At 44.6% G+C, this 23,234-nt stretch overlaps 1 protein-coding gene across 1 annotated transcript in view; it reads right to left on the reverse strand.

Annotated features, from left to right (window-relative positions):
• NUAK1 (NUAK family kinase 1) overlaps positions 1 to 23,234 on the reverse strand; it is a 79,562-nt gene that overhangs the window by 27,321 nt on the left and 29,007 nt on the right. The window contains exon 2 of the mRNA XM_019961235.2: positions 18,236 to 18,356. Within this exon, the coding sequence (XP_019816794.2) occupies positions 18,236 to 18,356 (121 nt within the window). The remainder of the gene's footprint in view (positions 1 to 18,235; positions 18,357 to 23,234) is intronic.

Raw genomic sequence — 23,234 nt, forward strand, 5'->3', positions numbered from 1 at the left:
CTCCTACCTTTAAAATAGACCCTGGTTCTGTCCACCTGTCTCACGTTCCTAGGCATGCCTTTCCTAATAATCTCCCCCAATCCTTTCACTCTTGTTCCTTTGCTGACTGTGTTTGGAGGGGCTGGGGAACAGCCAAATACATGTTTCATGGAGCACTAGTCCCGCAAGACATCCAGAGGAATAAAGGGTTCCACGGTCAAACATCGGTAAAATACTTGGAAAATGCTGATACTTGATCACCCCTGGAGAACCTGGCTTCTTTAACCCTGAGTTTTGCAGGGTGATTTGGCCATTTCAATATTCTTACTGAACTAACTAGGAGCCAGTTTGGGAAATGCTGGATGAATGAGGCAAGAGCCCCACTGTTGCCGGCAAGGCTGGTGGGCAGCTGGGTTAAGAGAACTGTCCACGTGACCAGGCCTGGCTCTGGAACCCCACTCTTAAGTCCTCCAGTAGGAAGCAGCTGGAGTCTCGGGGTCAATGCCATAACTGCAACCCTGTATAAGGTAACTGCAAACATTTCTAGACTTGGAGCATCAGTGATTCATCAAGGAGGCCATGAAGTGTTATATATGAAGCTTTCTGAGCCCTTCCTAATAATAGCAGCATTTTTGGAAGGCCTACTATGTGCAGGCACTGTGCCGATATTGCATGAATTATATCACATGGCTTTGGTCCTATGACTATCCCTGTTCTACAGATGAGAAAGCCCAGGTACAGTGAGGTTAGTGACTGCCATGGCCACAAAGCAAATACAAGGCCTGAGCCCTCGAATGACTGCACACTCCACGCTCTTAGCCCCTATCCTACTATCCACATACATCAACCTCTCTGAATCTCAGTCTCTTCATCAGTAAATAAGGCCAGGAACCTCCTCACACAGTAAGGGGAGATTCAGTGAGCTCACGGGCCCTAGCCCCCTAAGCACGGTGCCCAAGCCACTGCTCAGTCACCGTGAGCTATTCTTGTAATTACTCTGTCTGCTTCTTAGGCAGCTCTGGCAAAACAAAACCCTAAGACTTTCCTCTCCCCACTGGCATCACTCTTTAAAACATGTGGTGGCTGCTCCAGAATCACAGGATTTTTGAGCAGGAAGAACCTTAGAGATCAGCTATTATTTTTCCAGAGTAGCCCAAGATTTATCACATATAAGAGCAAGGCCTTGGGAATTCGTCCTGAAGAATGACCGGTTTCCGCACCCCCAGCTCACGGCTCGGGCTTGCCTACTGTAAGGTCTCTATCAGCCAGGTGATAGGAACATTCTCAGCCATTCTTTGGGCAAAAAAGGGCCGCTTCCCTTGGGCACTTTTACAACTGGTTATTTATAAGCCCAGAAATCTCGTCTGTGTTTATGTTATTAGTCACTAAGCAAAAGCTTATTTTCCACCAGTTGGGAAGGGTTTCCTTTCTGAAAAATGAAAGCCTGTGTCTCTTGGCCAGACAGTTTTACCCAGAAGCCTGGTGGCTCCAGAATGGTAAGGAAAACTATGGCCCTTGACAAGCCAGGCCTACCAGGAAAATTAAACCCCTGAATAGAAACTGAGCTCAGCTTGAGTCAGCCTACAGTGTGGGGCCCGAGTCCATGTGGTGCAGACCCAGGTTTTTAACAGAGCAACAGAGCTTTACAGAGCACCCACGGGGGTCAGTGGAAGAAATCTCTACCAGGGTAAGAAGGGGAGGAGACACCAGCCGTCAGAAAGAGCAGCGTGAGCGTGGGGGAACCAGGAGCGTGTTAAGCAGGCTCACCAGAGTGGACAGTGCTGGGGACTAAGATGAGAGAAAGAAGGAACAGACTATGAATAGAACACAGAGTCCTTGAATGCCCACAAGGAGCTCAGCAGACATGTGACCAAGAAAACCTGTGACCAAGAGCCCATAAGGAGCTCAGCAGACATGAGACCAAGACATTGCCAAGAAAAATAAACAGATGGAACAAGGGACAGGGTAGCATCTAGGATCCTGGACCCATGAAACAGTGCAGGATTTCATCACATCACCCCGAGAACTTCTCCAGACAGTGATCCCTCCAAGAAGGCTGATCCATAATCACTGTGCATTGTTAGTTGCTCAGTCATGTCTGACTCTTTGCAACCCCATGGATGGCAGCCCACCAGGCTCCTCTGTCCATGAAATTCTCCAGGCAAGAATACTGGAGTGGGTTGCCATTCCCTTCTCCAGGGCATCTTCCAGACCCAGGGATTGAACTCGGGTCTCCAGTATCACAAGCGGACTCTTTATGGTCTGAGCCACCAGGGAAGTTCATCATAATCACTGTAGTGAACATTTATTGAGCAATTACTACACACCATGGATTGTCACATCCAACCCTAACAATCCTATGAGATTAACATTATCCCTCCTTCATAAATAGGGGACCAGCACTCAGATCGTGAAACAATGTGGCCAGCACCCTGCAAGTACCCACCATGTCTTCTTCAGTCACTAACCATCTCCCCAGGGGTATGTATATAGGCCACTATCACAGATTAGTTTTGGATTTTGAGTTTTCTAAAAGTGGAATCGCATCATGTAGTATATTCTTTTGTGTATGGCTTCATTCGTTCAACATTATATTTGTAAGATTAATCCATGCTGTTCTATGGAGTCAAAGACTATCCATCTTCACTGCGGTAGAGTACTCCAATTTGTGAATGCATCCATTCTGCTGGTGAGAGACATTTGGGTTGTTTCCAGGTGAGGGTCACTACGAACCAAGTCGCTATGAACATTCTTGTGTATGTCTTTTGACACTGCTCCGTATGCATTTCTGTCAGGAAGATAACCAGTTAGGATTTGATCCCAAATGTGTGTGACTCAAAAGCGTGTGTTCTCGTCATGACTCCGCACCACCTTCCTCCATCATAGGTTTACCCTTCTTGCCTAATACTCAATAAAGACTCTCTTTCATTAACCAACATCACTCCCTTTTCTGAAAATGCTTGTTTATCAGCCTATCTGAAGCATTTATCTGAGCATCTCGCTACATGATAAAGGGAATACAAACATAGCATAAGACACTGTTTTATGGAGGAGTTGCTATCTAGTTGAATAAAACTGCATGCATGCATGCATGCATGCATGCATGCTAAGTTGCTTCAGTCATGTCCGACTCTTTGCAACCCTATGGACTGTAGCCCAACAAGCTCCTCCATCCACAGGACTCTCCAGGCAAGAATATTGGAGTGGATTGCCTTTCCCTTCCAGCACTTACAAGTCAAGGGCTAACCTGTGAGATACAGACTTTAAGTACCTGGATGATCAGAGAGGAAGATGGGAAAGGCAGTCTGAAAGGGGGTGCAGAGATTTCTTAGAGAAAACAAGGGTGGAACTGAACCATCAAAAACGCCTTGCATTCTGTTTGCACGAACTGGTTTTACCATTGTCTCAGCAAATCCTAAAATATCCAGACTCTCTCCTTTTTCTCCTACTGTTCCACAGAAGGGCCTTCTTTCCAGACACTCACTTGAAGTATTTGTCCTGTTTTCTGTTTATTTTCCATTTTAAGGGAGAGTGGGAATTGGTTACTATGGTAACAGCTACTTCTCCCAATTAATTCTGAATTTCATCAGATGTTGAGTTTGACAGTCCAGTTCTGCCTTCTGATTGCCTGGCTTTCACAATCTCCCTAATTACCCGACTCCTAACCATTCCCTCCTGCTGCCCTCAGGGTTAATAACACAACTTGTAGATCTTGAGAAAATGCATATGATAAAAACAATGCCCTGGCCTGGGAGAAATGCTGATGAGTGAGGAGATCGTGGGATTTCAACCATCCACTGGCTGCTTTAGAGCCAAAAAGAGGCCATTTAGGAAGAAAATGGGCTTGGGAAGGGAGAGGGTGGGAATCATTTAATGTTCCAAGAGAAGCAGGTTATAAAAATTGGAAGCTATCATTCTGCTTTACATGTAACCTCAAGAGAGGCAGGCAGGATTTCCATGGTGGTCCAGTGGTTAAAAATCTGCCTTGCAATGCAGGGGATGTGTGTTCAATTCCTGGTCAGGGAACTAAGATCCCACCTGCCTCAGGGCATAAGCCCTCATGCCACAACTAAGACTCAATGCAGCCAAATAAATTTAAAAAAAAAAAAAAAAAAAGAGGAAGGCTCATTTGTTAGTTTTAAGCAAAAAGCCAAGGGCCTAAAATGGATCAGTCAGAATTCTTTTCACGCCTTTGCGTTCCATTAGCTCCATTTTCTAAATCAGTTCCAGGATGCTGCCCTTCCCTCCGTGGTGGGGCCTCCTCACATTGCCAGCATTTTTATTACTTTCCTAAAACCTCAGACCATTCCACTCCTCAGGGATGCTCTTTTATTAAAGTTCAGAAGGACCCTCGCAGAAAGCCTCTTTCTTTTTCATTTCAGAAATAGAGTGATCTTTCCTTTGCAAGAATTGTCTGCAGCCTAATTAGGTCATTTAGTCAATACAAGATTCATTCTTCAAGAGTTCCCTCCCCAGAACTAAATTTCAAACACCTCATGGGTTCACGGCTTCATAAAACGGTCCTCTAAACCCTTACATCAGAAAGCCTAGGGCAGTGAGAGTGAGAAAAATAACCTAAACTGGCAGCTCTCCCATTGTCCATGAGTTGGTCAGTGTTGACTCAATGTGTTTCCTGGTGTGGACAATGAAAGATTCTTTAATTCACTCATTGTCTTTTCTTAAACCAAAACTCTGGATGTTGGTTGGCATGCCCAAGGAGAACCAGAGCCAATCAGGCCACCCACAGCCAGCAGTGGACTCCACAGAAGGCAGACGAAATGAAAGAAAGTATATAAACTACCTAAGGAAGAGTGGATGCAAAAGCCTGGCCAAGAACTATTCATCAGTGTTATCTGAAGGGACCAACGGCAAATACCGAGATGGCAGGAAAATAGCCAGCAGAGGGGTTGTATGGGAGAAAGATGCCAATCAGGGAGCCATGTTGGACCAACTATTGGACTCCACCCTCCTCCAATGAACTTCTAGGAAAAAGCATGCTTCTTCAGTTTGGGCAGTGAAGGGGTAGAAATCCCATCCTCTGTGAAAACAACCTTCATCTCCCTCCCCTGAAAATCACTGTAGGGGATTTCTCTATATGGTTTCATTCCACCTTTTTTTTTTTTTACTTTCTATTTTGTATTGGATTCCTTCAGGATCTAACTTGCAGAGTCTGAGATTTCTTTGATTTTGGAATATGTGTTCTGTCCCTTCCTGTAATTCCTGATGGTGGGTTCATCTGGTATGTGCAGCTCCGAGATTGCTTTGGAACTCCACTGGAAACTGAAGAATGGATTCCAGTTAAGACAACCAGTCAATCCTAGAGGAAATCAACCCTGAATATTCATTGTCAGGACTGATGCTGAAGCTGAAGCTTCAATACTTTGACCACCTGATGCGAAGAGCCAACTCACTGGAAAAGATGCTGGGAAAGATAGAAGGCAGGAGGAGAAGGGGACGACAGAGGATAAGATGGTTGGATGGCATCACCAACTCAATGGACATGAGTTTGAGCAAGCTCCGGGAGATGGTGAAGGACAGGGAAGCCTGGCATGCTGCAGTCCATGGGGCCGCAAAGAGTTGGACACGACTGAGTGACTAACAACAATTTTGTATTGGAGTATAGCCCTTGGACTGCAAGGGAGATCCAACCAGTCCATCCTAAAGGAAACCAGTCCTGAATATTCATTGGAAGGACTGATGTTGAAGCTAAAATTCCAATACTTTGGCCACCTGATTTGAAGAACTGACTCATTTGAAAAGACCCTGATGCTCGGAAAGATTGAGGGCAGGAGGAGAAGGGGACGACAGAGGATGGGATGGTTAGATGGCATCACCAACTCAATGGACATGAGTTTGAGTAAACTCCAGGAGTTGGTGATGGACAGGGAGGCCTGGCATGCTGCAGTCATGGGGTCACAAAGAGTTGGACATGACTGAGCAACTGAACTGAACTGACAGCCAATTAACAGTGTTGTGATAGTTTTCAGGTTCATCCCCCCTTATCACTTAGGGTGGATAAGTCAGATTTGCGGTTATCACACTTTTGGTTCTGGTCACTGCTTGACCCTCCAGGAGTGGCTCATGACTTTCTTTTCAACCCTAAATCCTAGTCTGCTTCATTAGACAATAGAGTGCAGAGTTTAAGAGCTTGACTCCCAGTTCAAATCCAGGTCTGCCATTTACCCAGCTGAGTGACCTTGGCAAGTTACTTAACCTTTCTGTTCCCTCAGTTTCTTCATCTGTTAAATGGAAGCTTCTAACCTCATCGTAAGGATTACCCCAGCACATAACAGTAAGCAGACACATAAGTATCAGCTGTTATTATTAGGCAGCGGGTCTTAGTTTAACAATGAAGAACAAATGAAGACATGCCTGGATCAAATCCAGGATTATTATGAATCTGTGTTGGCAGAATCCACTCCTGAGATTGTATTTGTGCCCTTGGACGAGAGGGGTTCGAGAATAGAGGAGATCGTGAACTAACACTCAAAGGCATCAAAGGACTCAGCAAGCCTGGCTCTCTTAACTAGGGTCCATTCTTCAGTTCCCAGTGGAGTCCCAAAGCACCGATGTCGATCTTGGATTCACACCTACCAGATGAACCCACTCTACAGAATTGCTAGAGCAGGCAGAGCACAAATTCCCAAATCAAAGAATCTTGGACTCTGAAAGTTATAAGTTACAGTTCATTAAGTCCAGTCCCCCTTTCATGATCCAAATGCCCCTGGAGGGTATGGTCATTGTAAAGACAAGTCCATGAGCCTTTCTAATAGTTGCAGCCTTGGCAAATTTACAGAGACATCCCAGTTCATTTCAAAAGACCCTATGTTACATGGCAATACAGTTCATTTTTTTTTCTTTAAAAATTAGCTTCAAGTACAAGTGGTATTATTTGAGGCACTAGAAAATATTGAATTCCAGGAAACCCAAGAGGGCGAGGCTGGACAGCCAGGGAGTAGCATTCGCGTTTGGTTGTTTTATGTCTAATCTCCTGCCTCTAGAAAAATGACTTGGGTGTAATCAAATGAAAACAATGAAAATAATACACTTGAAGGTCAAATAGCTAACTTCATAGGAAACTCATTAAAAACGTGACTGGACAGATTCATAGCCCAAGAGCTTGTTCATCTGATTCTAAGTGAAGAAAACTCTCTGAGGGCTGTGCAATTGATCGGGGGTGGGTCCTCCATTTGGATCCAGTCTGATGAGAGAGACTTCATGTGGAACTTGTGAATCTGGCAGCAGAGGGAGTGTGTTAAACTACTCAGCAATTCGCCATGGGTTCAGAAGAGTAAACACAAGCATAACACACCACTTTGCCAAGTTCAACAAACTGTTTCATGGGGCTCTGAGTCCCTGATGAGGGCAGCAACCAAATGGCTGAGGAAGGAAACCCAGGCCCAGAGGTATCGCCCACGGCTCACTGGTGACGACTGCCAGATGCATGTTCTGCTCTGGAATCCACTGATGACAAATGATCGGACCAAGACAACCGTTTCCTCCTAGTTGGAGGATCAACCCAATCTTTCTCAGCCTGGCCAATTAAACTGAAATCTCTAGGGGTGGCATCAGCATTCCTTCTTACAAACACCCCATGAGATTCTAATGTGCATCCAGAGCTCAGAATCACTGACTGGGGCAATCTCGCCTCAACCCCGCCACCACCCAACAGAAGTTTCTACTCCAGCCAGCAATGACCTCTCAGATCTCTAACATCACATCAAGAACAACTAATATGACTTTATTGAGCATAGAGCTTGGACCATGCTTAGCAATTTTATTCATTATCTTTTTTTAAGATGTTTTTTAATGTGGACCATTTTAAAAATCTTTATTGAATTTTTTTATCTTACTGCTTCTGTTTTTTTTTTTATGTTTTGATTTTTTGGTCATAAGGTATGTGAGATCTTAGTACCCCGAGCAGGGACTGAAGCTGCATTCCCTGCATTGGAAGGTGAGGTCTTACCAAGACTGCCAGGGAAGTCCCTACTCATTAGCTTAATCCTCACAGTCTTATAAAGTAGCTAGCTATTGACCTCATTTTATAGCTAAGAAACCAAGCCTCAGAGGGCTTAAGTCACTACCCCAAAATCACACAGTAGTAATTGCAAAGCAATTGATTCATTCAAATCTAAGCCCATTTGGACAAGAAATACATACTCACCCTACTAGACCTATTAGACCAGTACCTGGAACATAGGTGCTTAATACATTTTTGTAAAATGAATGAATGAATGACCACAGAAATGAAGAAGAACATGGGGTACTATTAGTGACCAACAGATCTTGTTAGATCAATTCAGCTGTCCCCTGCCTTCAAAAGGGCCAAAGTCCAGATCTGCTTCAGTTCAGTTCACTTCAGTCGCTCAGTCGTGTCTGACTCTTTGCGACCCCATGAATCACAGCACGCCAGGCCTCCCTGTCCATCACCAACTCCCAGAGTTCACTCAAACTCATGTCCATCGAGTCAGTGATGCCATCCAGCCATCTCATCCTCTGTCGTCCCCTTCTCCTCCTGCCCCCAATCCCTCCCAGCATCAGAGTCTTTTCCAATGAGTCAACTCTTCGCATGAGGTGGCCAAAGTACTGGACTTTAGCATCATTTGCTTTAGCATCATTCCCTCCAAAGAAATCCCAGGGCTGATCTCCTTCAGAATGGACTGGTTGGAACTTCTTGCAGTCCAAGGGACTCTCAAGAGTCTTCTCCAATACCACAGTTGAAAAGCATCAATTCTTCGGTGCTCAGCTTTCTTCACAGTCCAACTCTCACATCCATACATGATCACAGGAAAAACCATAGCCTTGACTAGACAGACCTTTGTTGGCAAAGTAATGTCTCTGCTTTTGAATATGCTATCTAGGTTGGTCATAACTTTCCTTCCAAGGAGGAAGCGTCTTTTAATTTCATGGCTGCAGTCACCATCTGCAGTGATTTTGGAGCCCAAAAAAATAAAGTCTGACACTGTTTCCACTGTTTCCCCACCTATTTCCGATGAAGTGATGGGACCGGATGCCATGGTCTTCGTTTTCTGAATGTTGAGCTTTAAGCCAACTTTTTCACTCTCTTCTTTCACTTTCATCAAAAGGCTATTTTTAGTTCCTCTTCACTTTCTGCCATAAGGGTGGTGTCATCTGCATATCTAAGGTTATTGATATTTCTCCCAGCAAGCTTGATTCCAGCTTGTGTTTCTTCCAGCCCAGCGTTTCTCATGATGTACTCTGCATATAAGTTAACTAAGCAGGATGACAATATACAGCCTTGACATACTCCTTTTCCTATTTGGAACCAGTCTGTTGTTCCATGTCCAGTTCTAACTGTTGCTTCCTGACCTGCATACAGATTTCTCAAGAGGCAGGTCAGGTGGTCTGGGATTCCCATCTCTTTCAGAATTTTCCACAGTTTCTTGTGATCCACACAGTCAAAGGCTTTGGCATAGTCAATAAAGCAGAAATAGATGTTTTTCTGGAACTCTCTTGCTTTTTCCATGATCCAGCAGATGTTGGCAATTTGATCTCTGGTTCCTCTGCCTTTTCTAAAACCAGCTTGAACATCAGGAAGTTCACGGTTCACATATTGCTGAAGCCGGGCTTGGAGAATCTTGAGCATTACTTTACTAGCATGTGAGATGAGCGCAATTGTGCGGTAGTTTGAGCATTCTTTGGCATTGCCTTTCTTTGGGATTGGAATGAAAACTGACCTTTTCCAGTCCTGTGGCCACTGCTGAGTTTTCCAAATTTGCTGGCATATTGAGTGCAGCACTTTCACAGCATCATCTTTCAGGATTTTAAATAGCTCCACTGGAATTCCATCACCTCCACTAGCTTTGTTCATAGTGATGCTTTCCAAGGCCCACTTGACTTCACATTCCAGGATGTCTGGCTCTAGGTCAGTGATCACACCATCGTGATTATCTGGGTCATGAAGATCTTTTTTGTACAGTTCTTCTGTGTATTCTTGCCACCTCTTCTTAATATCTTCTGCTTCTGTTAGGTCTATACCATTTCTGTCCTGTATCGAGCCCATCTTTGCATGAAATGTTCCCTTGGTATCTCTAATTTAGTTGAAGAGATCCCTAGTCTTTCCCATTCTGTTGTTTTCCTCTTTCTTTGCATTGATCACTGAGGAAGGCTTTCTTACCTCTCCTCGCTATTCTTTGGAACTCTGCATTCAGATGCTTATATCTTTCCTTTTCTCCTTTGCTTTTCACTTCTCTTCTTTTCACAGCTATTTGTAAGGCCTCCCAGACAGCCATTTTGCTTTTTTGCATTTCTTTTCCAGGGGGATGGTCCTGATCCCTGTCTCCTGTACAATGTCACAAACCCCATTCCATAGTTCATCGGGCATTCTATCTATCAGATCTAGGCCCTTAAATCTATTTCTCACTTCCACTGTATAATCATAAGGGATTTGATTTAGGTCATACCTGAAGGGTCTAGTGGTTTTCCCTAGTTTCTTCAATTTCAGTCTGAATTTGGCAATAAGGAGTTCATGGTCTGAGCCACAGTCAGCTCCTAGTCTTGTTTTTGCTGACTGTATAGAGCTTCTCCATCTTTGGCTGCAAAGAATATAATCAATCTGATTTCGGTGTTGACCATCTGGTGATGTCCATGTGTAGAGTCATCTCTTGTGTTGTTGAAAGAGGGTGTTTGCTATGACCAGTGCATTTTCTTGACAAAACTCTGTTAGTCTTTGCCCTGCTTCATTCCATATTCCCAGGTCAAATCTGCCTGTTACTCCAGGTGTTTCTTGACTTCCTACTTTTGCATTCCAGTCCCCTATAATGAAAAGGACATCTTTTTTGGGTGTTAGTTCTATAAGGTCTTGTAGGTCTTCATAGAGCCGTTCAACTTCAGCTTCTTCAGTGTTACTGGTTGGGGCATAGACTTGGATTACTGCCTAAAAACCCTGCTGCTGCTGCTAAGTCGCTTCAGTCGTGTCCAACTCTGTGTGACCCCATAGACAGCAGTCCACCAAGGCTCCCCTGTCCCTGGGATTCTCCAGTCAAGAACACTGGAGTGGGTTGCCATTTCCTTCTCCAATGCATTAAAGTGAAAAGTGAAAGTGAAGTTGCTCAGTCGTGTCTGACTCTAAGCGACCCCACAGACTGCAGCCCACCAGGCTCCTCCATCCTTGGGATTTTCCAGGCAAGAGTACTAGAGTGGGGTGCCATTGCCTTCTCCGCCTGAAAATCCTAGATTAAGGTTTCTTCCGCCAGAGGAGAAAAGTGTTAATTGCTCTACTACAGGTGTTTCCAAACCACTGATGCTCACAGAGCAGCCCTGCTTTGGTTTCTAATCTAACCTACTGAGTAATGGTTATTCTATGATGCTTCTCAAACTTGAGAGTGCATTAGAGTCACCTAGAAAGGGAAAGGGAAGTCGCTCAGTCGTGTCCGACTCTTTGCAACCCCATGTACTGCAGCCTACCAGGCTCCTCCGTCCATGGGATTTGCCAGGCAAGAGTACTGGAGTGGGGTGCCAGAGTCACCTAGAGGACTGGCTATTACACAGCACATCCAGGCCCACCTGCAGGGTTCTGATTCTGTATGTCTAGGGCAGGGCCCAGGAGACACTGATGCTACTGGTTCTGAGTCTCTGTCAGAGAACCATGCTCAGATGTATTATTCAGCAGTTTCTTGGGATCCTGCCACCCTCAAGGGGTTCTTTTCCAGGGAAGCAACAGTTTCTGACTCCAGGACCTCTGCTGGGTTTGTGGAAACATGTTTTACTGGCCCAACTGTCTCTGGCCACAAGCTGTGAGGGAGGAGAAGGCAGGAACACCCTTCATTGGAGCCTGGATTTTTAAAGCAGTGATTCTTCACTAAGAGACAAGCAAACTCTTTACCTGCTGAGCCATGGGAGAAGCCCATATCCCCTTCCAGAAAGATCTAATGGAATCTCAGAAGGCACAGTTTGCTTGAGAAAGCATATTATGTTTCTAAGAAGCTGGAAGGAGCTTTTAACTGATGTAAACTCATGCAAGACATCTCCATGGTAGGAGTTCTGAGAATTGAGTAGAATACAGTCTCTTTCACATCTTCTCATGGGCAGCAGGTTTAAGGCAGATGGAGCCAGGCCATGAAACTCACATGATTATCAAAAGAGACACATTTGCTTGCGATTTTGTTTCTGAAGTTTGAGAGACTCTCCCAAAGGCAAGCGATCACAGCTGACAGATGCCAAACAGCCATCCTACTTTGTCCCAGAAAGCCAGGCTCCCTCTTACCTAAGACAAGGGATGTGATGAAAGGGCTAGCCAGTTCCAGAATATCACAATGCAAAGGGCCAAGAGAGAGATGTAATCTTTCAGGGCCAAGAAGAGAGATTTCCAGGAACAAAAACACCGAGGGCATCAAAGTGAAAGCAGCAGCCCAATCTCCCCCACTCCCCACCTTTCTGCTTTTACGTGCGTGACTGTTACCAGATGGGTGCTGTTTCCCTGAAGTGTTATGCAGCAAGACACTGCTTCATGGTTTTGCAGATTTGAATCTCCGGGGCTTTCAAAGGGGAAATGGGGGTGAGACAATGTGCCTTTGATGTTTGAACTTGGGTCCTGAAATCAGAACCCCGGGCAAAAACCATTTTTATCTCTTCCATCCTAGGCAACCAAGTTGAATGCTCAGGCGGACACTTCCTTTTCAGCTGTTCTTTCCTTATTGTCAATTACCTCCCTGCTGAGAGAATGGAATCCCTTTGACTGAAAACAGGGGTCCATCTTGAGACCAGTTATTTCTTTCTTCCTTTTCTCTCTTGATTAGGTTACCCTTAGTATCACACACCAGAAGGTAGATGTCTATCCCCTCTTATTTACTTAGCATTAGGAGCCAGTGATGGTTTGTGTTTACACAGAGTTGACAAATTTGAGGGCCAATCACGTTCACTACAGGTCAACACGAGAGTAACCCTGGGGTCTGGTTTAAGAAAGAAACATTTGAAAGGAATTATTTTGGAGATCTGGTGACCAGCAGCACTGATTTAGTGAAGCTGCAGATTTTATGAGCCTGCAGATATTGTGTGGTGGTGGTTTAGTCACTAAGTCATGTCTGACTCTTTGCAACCCCCTGGACTATAGCCTGCCAGGCTGCAAGTACTGTGAATAATATACAAAGAACTTACATTTCCATGAACTAAAGCTCAGAAAACACTTGACCAGTGAGTTCACCAGACTGGGGACCCAAGCTTCTTCTTGAGATATATGCAGAATTATTTTCTAAGGTACACACCATGCGGAGATTGAACGCTCTCACATATTTAAGACAGTAACCACTATGAAGGCCAGGAATTTTGTCATGACTGCTATTATTGTTTCTGCTACTGCTGTTGTTGCTAGGGTATGTTTGGTGTATATGTTTGTGTGTGTGTGTTTTAAATCACAAAGGTCCTTGTTCAAGAAGAAATTGTAAAGTTCACTTGGCTAATGTCCCAACAGCCACTTAGATGCCTGGGCACTGATTTTTCACTCCAAAAATTAATGCATCTCAGCACTAAGCTAAGGCTTCTGATTGGCTCATCAAATAATCAGCTGTCAAGAAGAAGGTTCCCCTTTCACTCTGTGAGCTGCAGAGACCAGTGTATTAACTGATAAACTCGGGTTTCATCACCATTGCTGTCACCACATTGTCCATGCCATGCTCCAGGGTTCAAAAGGAGGGGACAAAGGCCAGGCTGAGGGGGATGCCTGGAGCACAGTGGTGGGCTGAAGAACCAGCAAAATATGACATGAGGTCAGAGGTCCAGGGCTGAGGACTGGCAGAGGAAAAAAACAAATGCAGTAAGAACTTTGTGCTAGGGCCATCAACTAGTCAGCATACTCAATATTACAAGCTGAATGTGCTGTGCTTAGCTGCTCAGTTGTGTCCAACTCTTTGCAATCCCATGGACTATAGCCTGCCAAGATCTTCTGTTCATGGGGAGTCTCCAGGAAAGAATACTGGAGTGGGTTGCAATGCCCTCTGCCAGGTATAAGCTGAATATCCCCCCCTGAAAAAGTTCATATGTCAAAGTCCTAAACACCTAATTCTTCAGAATACAACCCTATTTGGAGTCTTTAAAGAAATGATTAAGTTAAAATGAGGTCATTACAGTGGACCCTAATCCAAAAATGGGCTTCCTTGGTGACTCAGTGGTAAAGAATCAGTCTGCCAATGCAGGAGATATGAGTTCAATCCCTGGGGGAAGGTCCCCTGGAGGAGTAAATGGTACCCCACTCCAATATTCTTGCCTGGGAAATCCCAAGGACAGAGAAGCCTGGCGGACTACAATCGGTGGGGTTGCCAAAATGACTAGTGACCTTCTAAGAAGGAGAAATTTGGATACAGACACATACAGATGTGAAGATACACAGAGAAGACAGCCATCTACAAGCCAAGGAGACAGGCCTTAGAAGAAACCAACTCTACCCACACCCTGGTCTTGGACTTTCAGCCTCCAAATCCAAAATAAATTTCTATTGTTTAAGCCACCCAGTCTGCAGTAGCAGCCCTGGCAAGCCAACACACCCAGCAAGTCATGAACCTGCCTCAGGTTCTACAACCACAAAATGGGAACACCTAGGCTGATTACCTCCTGGGTAGGCTGCAGGGATCAAACAAAAGTAGGTATGGGAGAGCTCTGTGCACAAGGCAGAGTTCTACAGATAACATCAGGATGTCTAACCTCACTCTGGGTGCTGCGTTCTCGGGTCCTGAACAGGAGACAGATAACGTCACAAGACCTGGAGACTCTGGGGTCACAGGCGGAGGGTCACAGCTGGAAACACATTTTGGGGATCACCTGTTTCTAACCCCTTGGGAAGGGAGGGGAGCTGCCCTCCTCCACAGTTATTTAGTAGATGTGGGAGAAAAAGAACTTGCGTGGGAGAAGGGAAAGAGAATGGAACAGAAACTGGAGATCTCCAAGAAATTAAAAGAAAAAAAAAGGCATATTTAAGTTCCTGGGAGTTCTGTGGATTAAAACAATACCTTTTATTTGTAAGGTACACTGCTGGTCACAAAACATTTAAAGGCAATATAGTTCTTTTTAACCTATTTGAGGTCAGGAAAGGCTTCCCTGGTGGCTCAGACAGTATAGAATCCGCCTGCAATGTAGGAGACCGGGTTTCAATGCCTGGATTGGGAAGATCTGGAGAAGGGAATGGTGACCCACTCCAGTATTCTGGCCTGGAGAATTCCACGGACTGTACAGTTTATACTTCTGAGAGTCTGATGAAAGCTATGCATTCACCCGCTACCTAGAGAAAAATAACTCATGAACTTAACACATAAAATATTATATACCAACATGGTCCCATCCTACAATAATGAAAATGCTCTATATCTATGCTGTCCAATACGGCAGCCATGAACCACTAGTGGCTGTTGAGCAACTTGAAATGTGGCTAATGTGACAGAGCAACAGTATTTTTTATTTATTCCAATTAATTTTAATTCAAATATCCATCTATGACTAATGACTTCTGTTTTAGACAATATAGTTATATACTATTCCAGAGGCTTTACAGACCCCTGCTGCTCACCCATGAAACACTTTGTCAATAGACCCCACATTAAGAACCACTTGGGATGAAGCTGACATAAACTTCACATCAGTGACCTTTTGGAACCTACCTGTATATGTATCATCTCATTTAATCCTGCTGCCAAACCCTAGGAGAGGAGTAGAATGGCTATCCCCATTTTATAGGTACAGTCACTGAGGCACTGCAAAGCCAACCATCCTGCCCAAAGTCTCATGTCTAGTGTAACTCAAACTCTTTCTTGACTCCCTAGACCAGTTCAAAGGGTTTTAGAAATTGAAGCCCAAGCTCTCGCCTGAGGCCTTAGTAGAAATTATTTCTAGTCACCCAAAGAACTTTAATGCATGCACATCTTTAAAGTTACAAGCAAAGGCTTCTCTTCTGGAAGCCACCAGCAAGGCCTGAAGTAAGGCCATTTTGACCTTGATAATAGTATGTGATTCCATTGAGGTTCATCTCTGGCCTTCCTTTGGGAAGTAGACAGACTCCTGTTTCCCATTCAGCCTGAAGAATTCCCAAGGCCAAGGAGGGCATGATGCTAATGAAGAAGCAGGCTTCTTGATGCCAGATTTCTGTGACCACAAACTGCCTCCCAAATAAAGAACTGGAAACTTCACACTGGATTAAAACTCTCTCTGCCTTCCCGGCAAAGAAGCTTTCAGCTCTAGGCCAAGAAATCTCAAACACGGAAGTGCGCACAGAGCACGTGACCCACACTGGTCCAAGCCATGCACGGTGGCCTTCAGGTTTCCACGTTGGGCAAAAACACTCCACATTTAATAAAATTCACTTTCATCCTGCATTTTGTATCTCGACTCACTTCTCACTTCTGGAAATTCCCCTCAATTAGCAGGCGTATTCAGATTTGTTTCTATCAGCCTGGAATTCTCCTTTTGTCAACTCTTCCTCAGGCTTCCCTGGTGGCACAGTGATAAAGAATCTGCCTGCCAATGCAGGAGATGCAAGAGATGTGGATTTTATCCCTGGGTCAGGAAGATCCCCTGGAGTAGGAAATGGGAACCCACTCCAGTTCTTGCCTGGAGAATGCCATGGACAAAGGAGCCTGGTGGGCTACAGTCCATGGGGTCACAAAGAGTGGGACACGACTGAGCACACACAGGCATGCAATTCTTCCTCAAGAAAAAATTCCCTTCAAGGTCCAGGCTGGATGCCATATATTTCCATGAAAACGTCTAAGCTTAGGTCTCCATGGTCCCAGAATATGTTATTTACATATCTACAGCAGGCCCTAGGACTCTTACATTTCTAACAAACCCAATTGATGCTGTTACTACTGGTTCAGGGGCTGAAATCAGAGACTCACTGCAAGAGATGTTTGTGGAATGAATAAATGACTGAATAAATATAAATTTCCCATAAAACCCTATCCCCAAGGGCCCCAAAAAATGAGCTTTAGAAAAATCAAGATAAAAGATATTACCAGCACTTACTTCTAGATGAGGAGCAAAAACAGAAATAGCAGGTGGGGGGGAAAAAAACAATAGCAAAAATCAACAGGGAACCAGAAGAAGGAAAATTTGAAATATCAGAAAAACTTTAGGGTTACCATCTGGTTTCCTCTTAGCCCTTACTGTATAAATTATGAAGAACAGACCAGAAATTAAAAATAGATTTATTTTTCTGAATCATATATTAAAAATATTCTGTAGAACTGCTTTGACTCAGTAAGTCCAAGACTAGGACTATTTCATAAGAAAATAATCAGAAATGAATGTAAAAATGATCTGCAAGGGAAGTCATTAAAAGCCCTGTTTATTATAACCAGAAATGTGAAACAATTTACATATTTGACAAAAGGAGATACAGCCAATAAATTATGGTATGCCCATAAATGGAATACTATAAAGCCTTTCAAAAATGCTCTTATAGGGGAATATTTATTCACATAGGAAGAGATGTATGATATAAAAAATGAAAAACAATAAAGCTAAAACCCAGTATAAACAGTATGATCTAATTTTGGATTAAAAAACACATACATATACAGAGAAGTAGATAAAAATCTAAATATGGATAGAGAGCTATTTATCATACTAATAATTATGTTAATTTTAACAGTTATATTTTGATCATTTTTGCAATAAACACATGTTGCTTTTCTAATTTTTTAAAGGATATTTTTTTAATGTGAGTTGATTTCTTCCTGTGAAGGACCACAGAAGTGAAGCGTGAGCATATATATAAGCTTTTTCCCTCCCTATGTTTCACCAAACACCAACAACGTGCGTTCTATTTGTAAAATATCTGTCACACCAACTGATCCCTCTTCTTTCTTGGTATTTCTTGGACCGGTTGGAAATTCTTAACTCAAAAAGGCTAACTTTCAATAAGTAATGACACCACCCCTGAAGCGTCAGCTTTGGGGAATGACATTTACAACAGATCCACCGTTACTTGGCCACCCAGAAAACTGCCATTTTTCCAGAAAGCATGGGTGTCTCACATACTGGCTTTCAATAAGGTGGGTTGCTTAGCAACTGCCAAGAAACTGGGAAGATGGAAGAAGGCACCAGCCAGAGCTATTTTATGACCAAAGTACACTGTGCTACATGTGTCTGGTTGCATTCAAGGTAACCAAATAAGAGATAACACCCGGCTATTTTTGCATCATGAGGAAAAATACTTGGCTTCTGCCCAGAAAGGCAATTACCTAAAAATCTTGGCAGGCCCCATGGTATGAGAAATGGTCACTGATACGGGGGTGAAAAAAAAATCACTGACCTTCATAAATACTGATGATATGAGGATGGTTGAGGGATGACATGATCTCAATCTCTCGTCTGATGTGAACCATGTCTTGTTCATCCTTAATTTTGTCCTTACGAATGGATTTTATAGCCACCTATAAAGTCAGGAAATGAAATGTTACTCAGAGACCTAAACAGATGCAAATCAGCCATTGGGAGAGTTTAGAAAATAAATACAGATGTTACTTGTTGGCAGAACTGACAATAACCAAAACAAAACTTCGAAATACCCCCTATCATGTCTTTCATTTATAGCAAAAACACCCTTCTCCAGACAACAGAAAATATCAGGTTTTAACAGCCTCAATTCGGGATGGTGTTTCCCCCCCACAAAGCAAAGGGCTCCTTCAACAGGGCCAGATTCATTTACTCTAGGAATCCTGATCCTTTTTGAAAGAAGAAAAAAAAGAAAAAAGAGCCTGGTGTACAGGAGGTCAGTGACTAACACCAAAAGATGAAATCAGCATCAATCGGCCCCACCGTGCAGCTGCCACAGTGATGGACAGAAAAGGCCTTATTGCATGGCCTGTCTGGAGGCCAATTCTGATTAAAGCTTGGATTTTAAGACTTTAGCCTATGCTGTGCTAATGCAATTGCTCAGAAGCCAAATCCTCCCTATATCCTTCCTCTCACTAAGGTACCTTTGATAGCACATGATATGACCAAAAAGCTCTGCTAAAGAAAAAAATCAGAGTAAATCCAAGAAAACAAAGCTAGACTCCCTGCCTGGCCCCGGTTGATCCCAAAGCTCCATGCCAATGTGGTCTGCAAATCCAAACTGTAGAGAATTCCCAGGGCCATGACACAGAGCACTTACTCAAAAGAAACACAGAAATAAAAAAATTAAAAAACAATTTTTTTTAATTAAATGACAATGGGAATCTCATAGGGAAAAACTATGTTTGCCAATGGATTCATCTCTGCTCATAAACAAGTTGGTTGATAATTTCATCTGCCCTGTTTCTAAGGGGGGCAAAAACTACTTTGTTGGGGAGGGGGGGGCAGGTTTTGCTGCCAGCTCTGAAAGCCTGCTTGGTTCCCTCCAAACTGGTCCTCTTGTGACCTCAGCCCTCAACTTAGCACTCTTTCTTGGAGGAAAGGCAGTAAAACCACCCCTCGGATTGCAAAATCACAAAGCACTCTGGAGAAAAAGTCCTTGTTAGCAGCTGCCCAGGGTCACACCTTGACTGTCTAAGAGTCAAGCAGGGGTGGTCTCCGCAGGAATGCACTCATCTCTGTGAACATTTGCAACTTCTGACTTGCAGCAGATACCCATGCAGCCCTAGACTTGGAAATGTTTCCATAAAATACAACCAGTCCAAGAGAACTAGGAAACTCTCATTATTCTTGATTTTGCTATGTGTTGGTTAAATCAACCAGCAGGTCCCCGGATTTCTCTTTTGCAGAACTTTCCCCAGTTGTCGTTAAATCCATATTGGTGTCATTAATATAATAGTGGTGATCTTATTCATTGCTTTAGCTCCAGAGCTTAACAACAGGCCGGGCACATGGCAGGCCTGCGAAAACACTGAGCATGGGCAAGCAGGGAGAGGGAAGGAAAGGGAGAAGGAGAGAAGGAGAGTGGACAACGGGGAGGGGCTGATGCTACTGGATGGCTGGGAAGCCAGACCAGGGAAGTGATAGTCGCACTGAAGCACAAAAGGAGGGACCATTCCAGTCGAACGTCACCACCAAGACAGGAACGTTAGGTTGATGGCTTAGGATTTCTTTGCATCCTACCTATGTGGGCCATCGAGGAATGGGGAAAGCAGAGGAGGAATACATGATGCCCAGGGGCAGGGAGCATCTGCCCTACACTGTGGGTGGACCACACAGCTGGAGACAAAGAGATTGCACAGAGATGAATGAGCTTCCAGCTTCAAGGCCCCCTTTCACCAGGGTGTCAGGCCCCCCAGCTCACCCAGGCCCTCACCTCAGCCCCATTCAGGACACAACAAGAAAAGCCTACCTTTGCTTACGTCAAATGTAAAGACATGACTGGGAGGCTTTATTTTATCTAAGCGGGGCCTGCAATCCTGGGAGCCTGCTCTGGAGGAAGCCGACAGTGAACACACGCAGGCCAGGGAGGATGTGGGTGGCTGCTGGACCAACTACTGCATTCCTCTATGAACTAAAGATGGGCTGAGGGGAGAAACCACCCCGGTGATTATGGAGCAGGCTGAACTTGGCCTTGAGGAGGCCCTATTGTCAAATGACAATAGAAATAAATTCTTTCACCATTCAGGGTCAGGCGAGGGTAGTGACATTCTCAGGGGTAAGAAAATAATCCCACCTGTCAATCTCCCCAACAGTCCAGTGAAGGAAAGTGCCCACATTCTAAGCAAACCCCACCCCAGCACTGAGAAGACTAAAAGGGCTCCATATATGTTAATAGCCGTGGTGGCTGTCCTTCTACAAAAGCTTCCCTCATCCGACAATGAATCTTCTATTAAAAGTGTAAAAGAGGACTCATTCTGCCCCTATGTCAAAGGCATAGTGGGAGACAAATGCTAGAAATCACTTAGAACCGTGCAACTGTCGAGGACAGAGGGAAGACATTCAGTTCAACTCCCAAGAGCGGTGTGATGATTCACCCAAGGTCACAGATCCAATTACTGGCCAACCATGAGAGCAATAAGGATAAGAATAATAGCAGGCATTCAAGAGGCACTTAATATATGGTACAGACATCATACTGTGGTTCTTTACGTCCTTAACGTTCAGGCTTCAGCTCCATGGTCCCTTAGGGAGACCTTTCCTGACCCTCCAGCTGCTTAGAGCTCCTCCCCTACCCTCTCACTCCCTTCCTGCACAATCTGAAATTAGCCTGCTGCATATTCAGCCGGAAGCCAAATCCAGCTACCAAGATGTTTCCAGAGGAAACCCAGAGAGCTCAGAATGGTTGTCGCTTTTTTGAAGAGTTGTTTAAAGAGGAGAATGAGCTCATAAATGCCGCTCCTGTAACATAAGGTAGTGCCTCCTTTGTGGAGTGGAAGGATATAAACGGAGCGCAGCACATAGTGAAGCAGTATGGCAAGATGGGTTATGAACTTGGCTTTGAGTCCGGGCTGAAACCACGTGCCAGCTGTGTGACCTGGAGCAGGTGGCAAAACCTCTCTGTGCTCTTGTTTCTTCATCTGTCAGGCAGGAAAATACAGCACCTGTCTCACAGGTCCTTATAAAGATTAAATAAATAGCTTAGAATACGCCTGGCCCAGGATAAGTGCTCAACAAATGTTTAAGGCAGAGAAAACGCCCCATAGATAGAGCCTTCCTTTCTTACCCTCCACGCTGGGAACAAACTTAATTCCTCCTGCTTCCTCATGGGGCAGCAGGAGAAGGTCTAGGGAATGGGGACCCTGCTTTGTTCTCACAAGGCATTAAGTGAACGAGAATTTCTCTCCTGGGACTTTAAATTGTACCCTCAGCGGAAACGTCCAGAAACTCAGAGCAGCTGGGCTCACGGGAGCATCGTGGCTCCTGAGTCTGAGACCAGACAGGAGGAGTAACAACTGGAATCCAAAACACAGCCTCGGGGCCGTTTTCCCCTTTCTTCTAACAGTGGCTGCCAGGTGAACATGGGAATCAAATGTTCCCACTTAGAGACAGAAGTCTGACTCGTGGCATCCACTTGAGCCTTTCTGGATTTTGACTGTTCGTGGACTTAATCCTTTTGAGTGCCCACCTGGGACTGAGCACAGTGCTGAGATGTCGTGATGCAAAGTGATTCTGCCCCAGCCCTTGGGGAGCAGGGGATGAGAGGACAAGGGCAATAAGCAAAAAACACACAAGTAATTACATGATTACCCTCATGGCCAAAGGCTACCAAAGAGACCCACAGATACACGATGTTATGGAGCAAACCTCCTCTCCAGTTTTCCTCAACCCTCACCCATATCTCCCAGGTGGCTCAAACAGTAAAGAATCTGCCCGCAATGCGGGAGATGCGGGTTTGATCCCCGGGTCGGGAAGATCCCCGAGAGTAGGAAATGGCATCTCACTCCAGTATTCTTGCCTGGAGAATCCCACGGACAGAGAGGGGAGCCTGATGGAGTACAATCCATGGGGTCGCAAACAGTCCGACACAACTGAGCAACTAACACACACACCCACATCTACAAAGAAACAGAAGGAAAGGGCCCAGCAGGAAAAGACTACCAAACGTCTGAAATCATAAACCCTCTAAAAAAATAGGTTCAGTTTGTCCCTGCAGGAGTTGGAGAGATTTCACTGAAGCTGGGAACCCAGGTGTGTGAGCCCAACACACAGCCCGGCCCCTTTCCTAAGTGTTCCCAAGTCTAGACAGCATCGTGTGCCTTATAAAATGGTCTGCTTTTAAATAAGGCCACCTTATCGTTTAATGATTAAACCTTCTGGCTGTGGACCTGCAAATTCTGCCCCGCGGTGCCTGCCTGTTTAAGAGGCAAACAGCCCAGCCAACGCTGATCCCTTGTTTAATGTAACAGCCTTCTCTTCTGCAGTGTTCATTTTTCCTTTTTTGAATAATCACCCAAAACCACCTGCTCTGCAGCCACTTTTCCACAGTGGCTATTGTGAATGTTCAGAGCTCAGGGATGTAGGCAGGGCTATGCAGAGCAAAGCAGTATGATCAAAATTCAGGCTTTTGCTGACTGGGTGACCTCAGGTGAACCCAAACCTCACAGGTCTCAGTTTCCTCATCTGTAAAATGGAGTCGGCAAGTCCTAACTCTTGGGGCTGTTACAAGGAGGGGAAATAATGTAAGTAAAGTGACTGGTACTCAGGTATTCACTGAATGGCAGTGACTATAACAAGGTCTGTCAGGACAATATAGTGATACAGGGTCCTGGGCCACATGTAAAGGCGTGACAAGCCCACAGTATATCATCATATTGACTTCCCCCCTGCTGATTTCTCCCACACATATCCTCCCCTTCCCCATATTTGTACTGAGGCAATAGGTGAAATTTTATATCCACCCTGCCTGCCTACAA

This window comes from Bos indicus, chromosome 5, assembly GCF_029378745.1.
Source record: "Bos indicus isolate NIAB-ARS_2022 breed Sahiwal x Tharparkar chromosome 5, NIAB-ARS_B.indTharparkar_mat_pri_1.0, whole genome shotgun sequence".
In the NCBI taxonomy this organism is placed as follows: Eukaryota; Metazoa; Chordata; class Mammalia; order Artiodactyla; family Bovidae; genus Bos; species Bos indicus.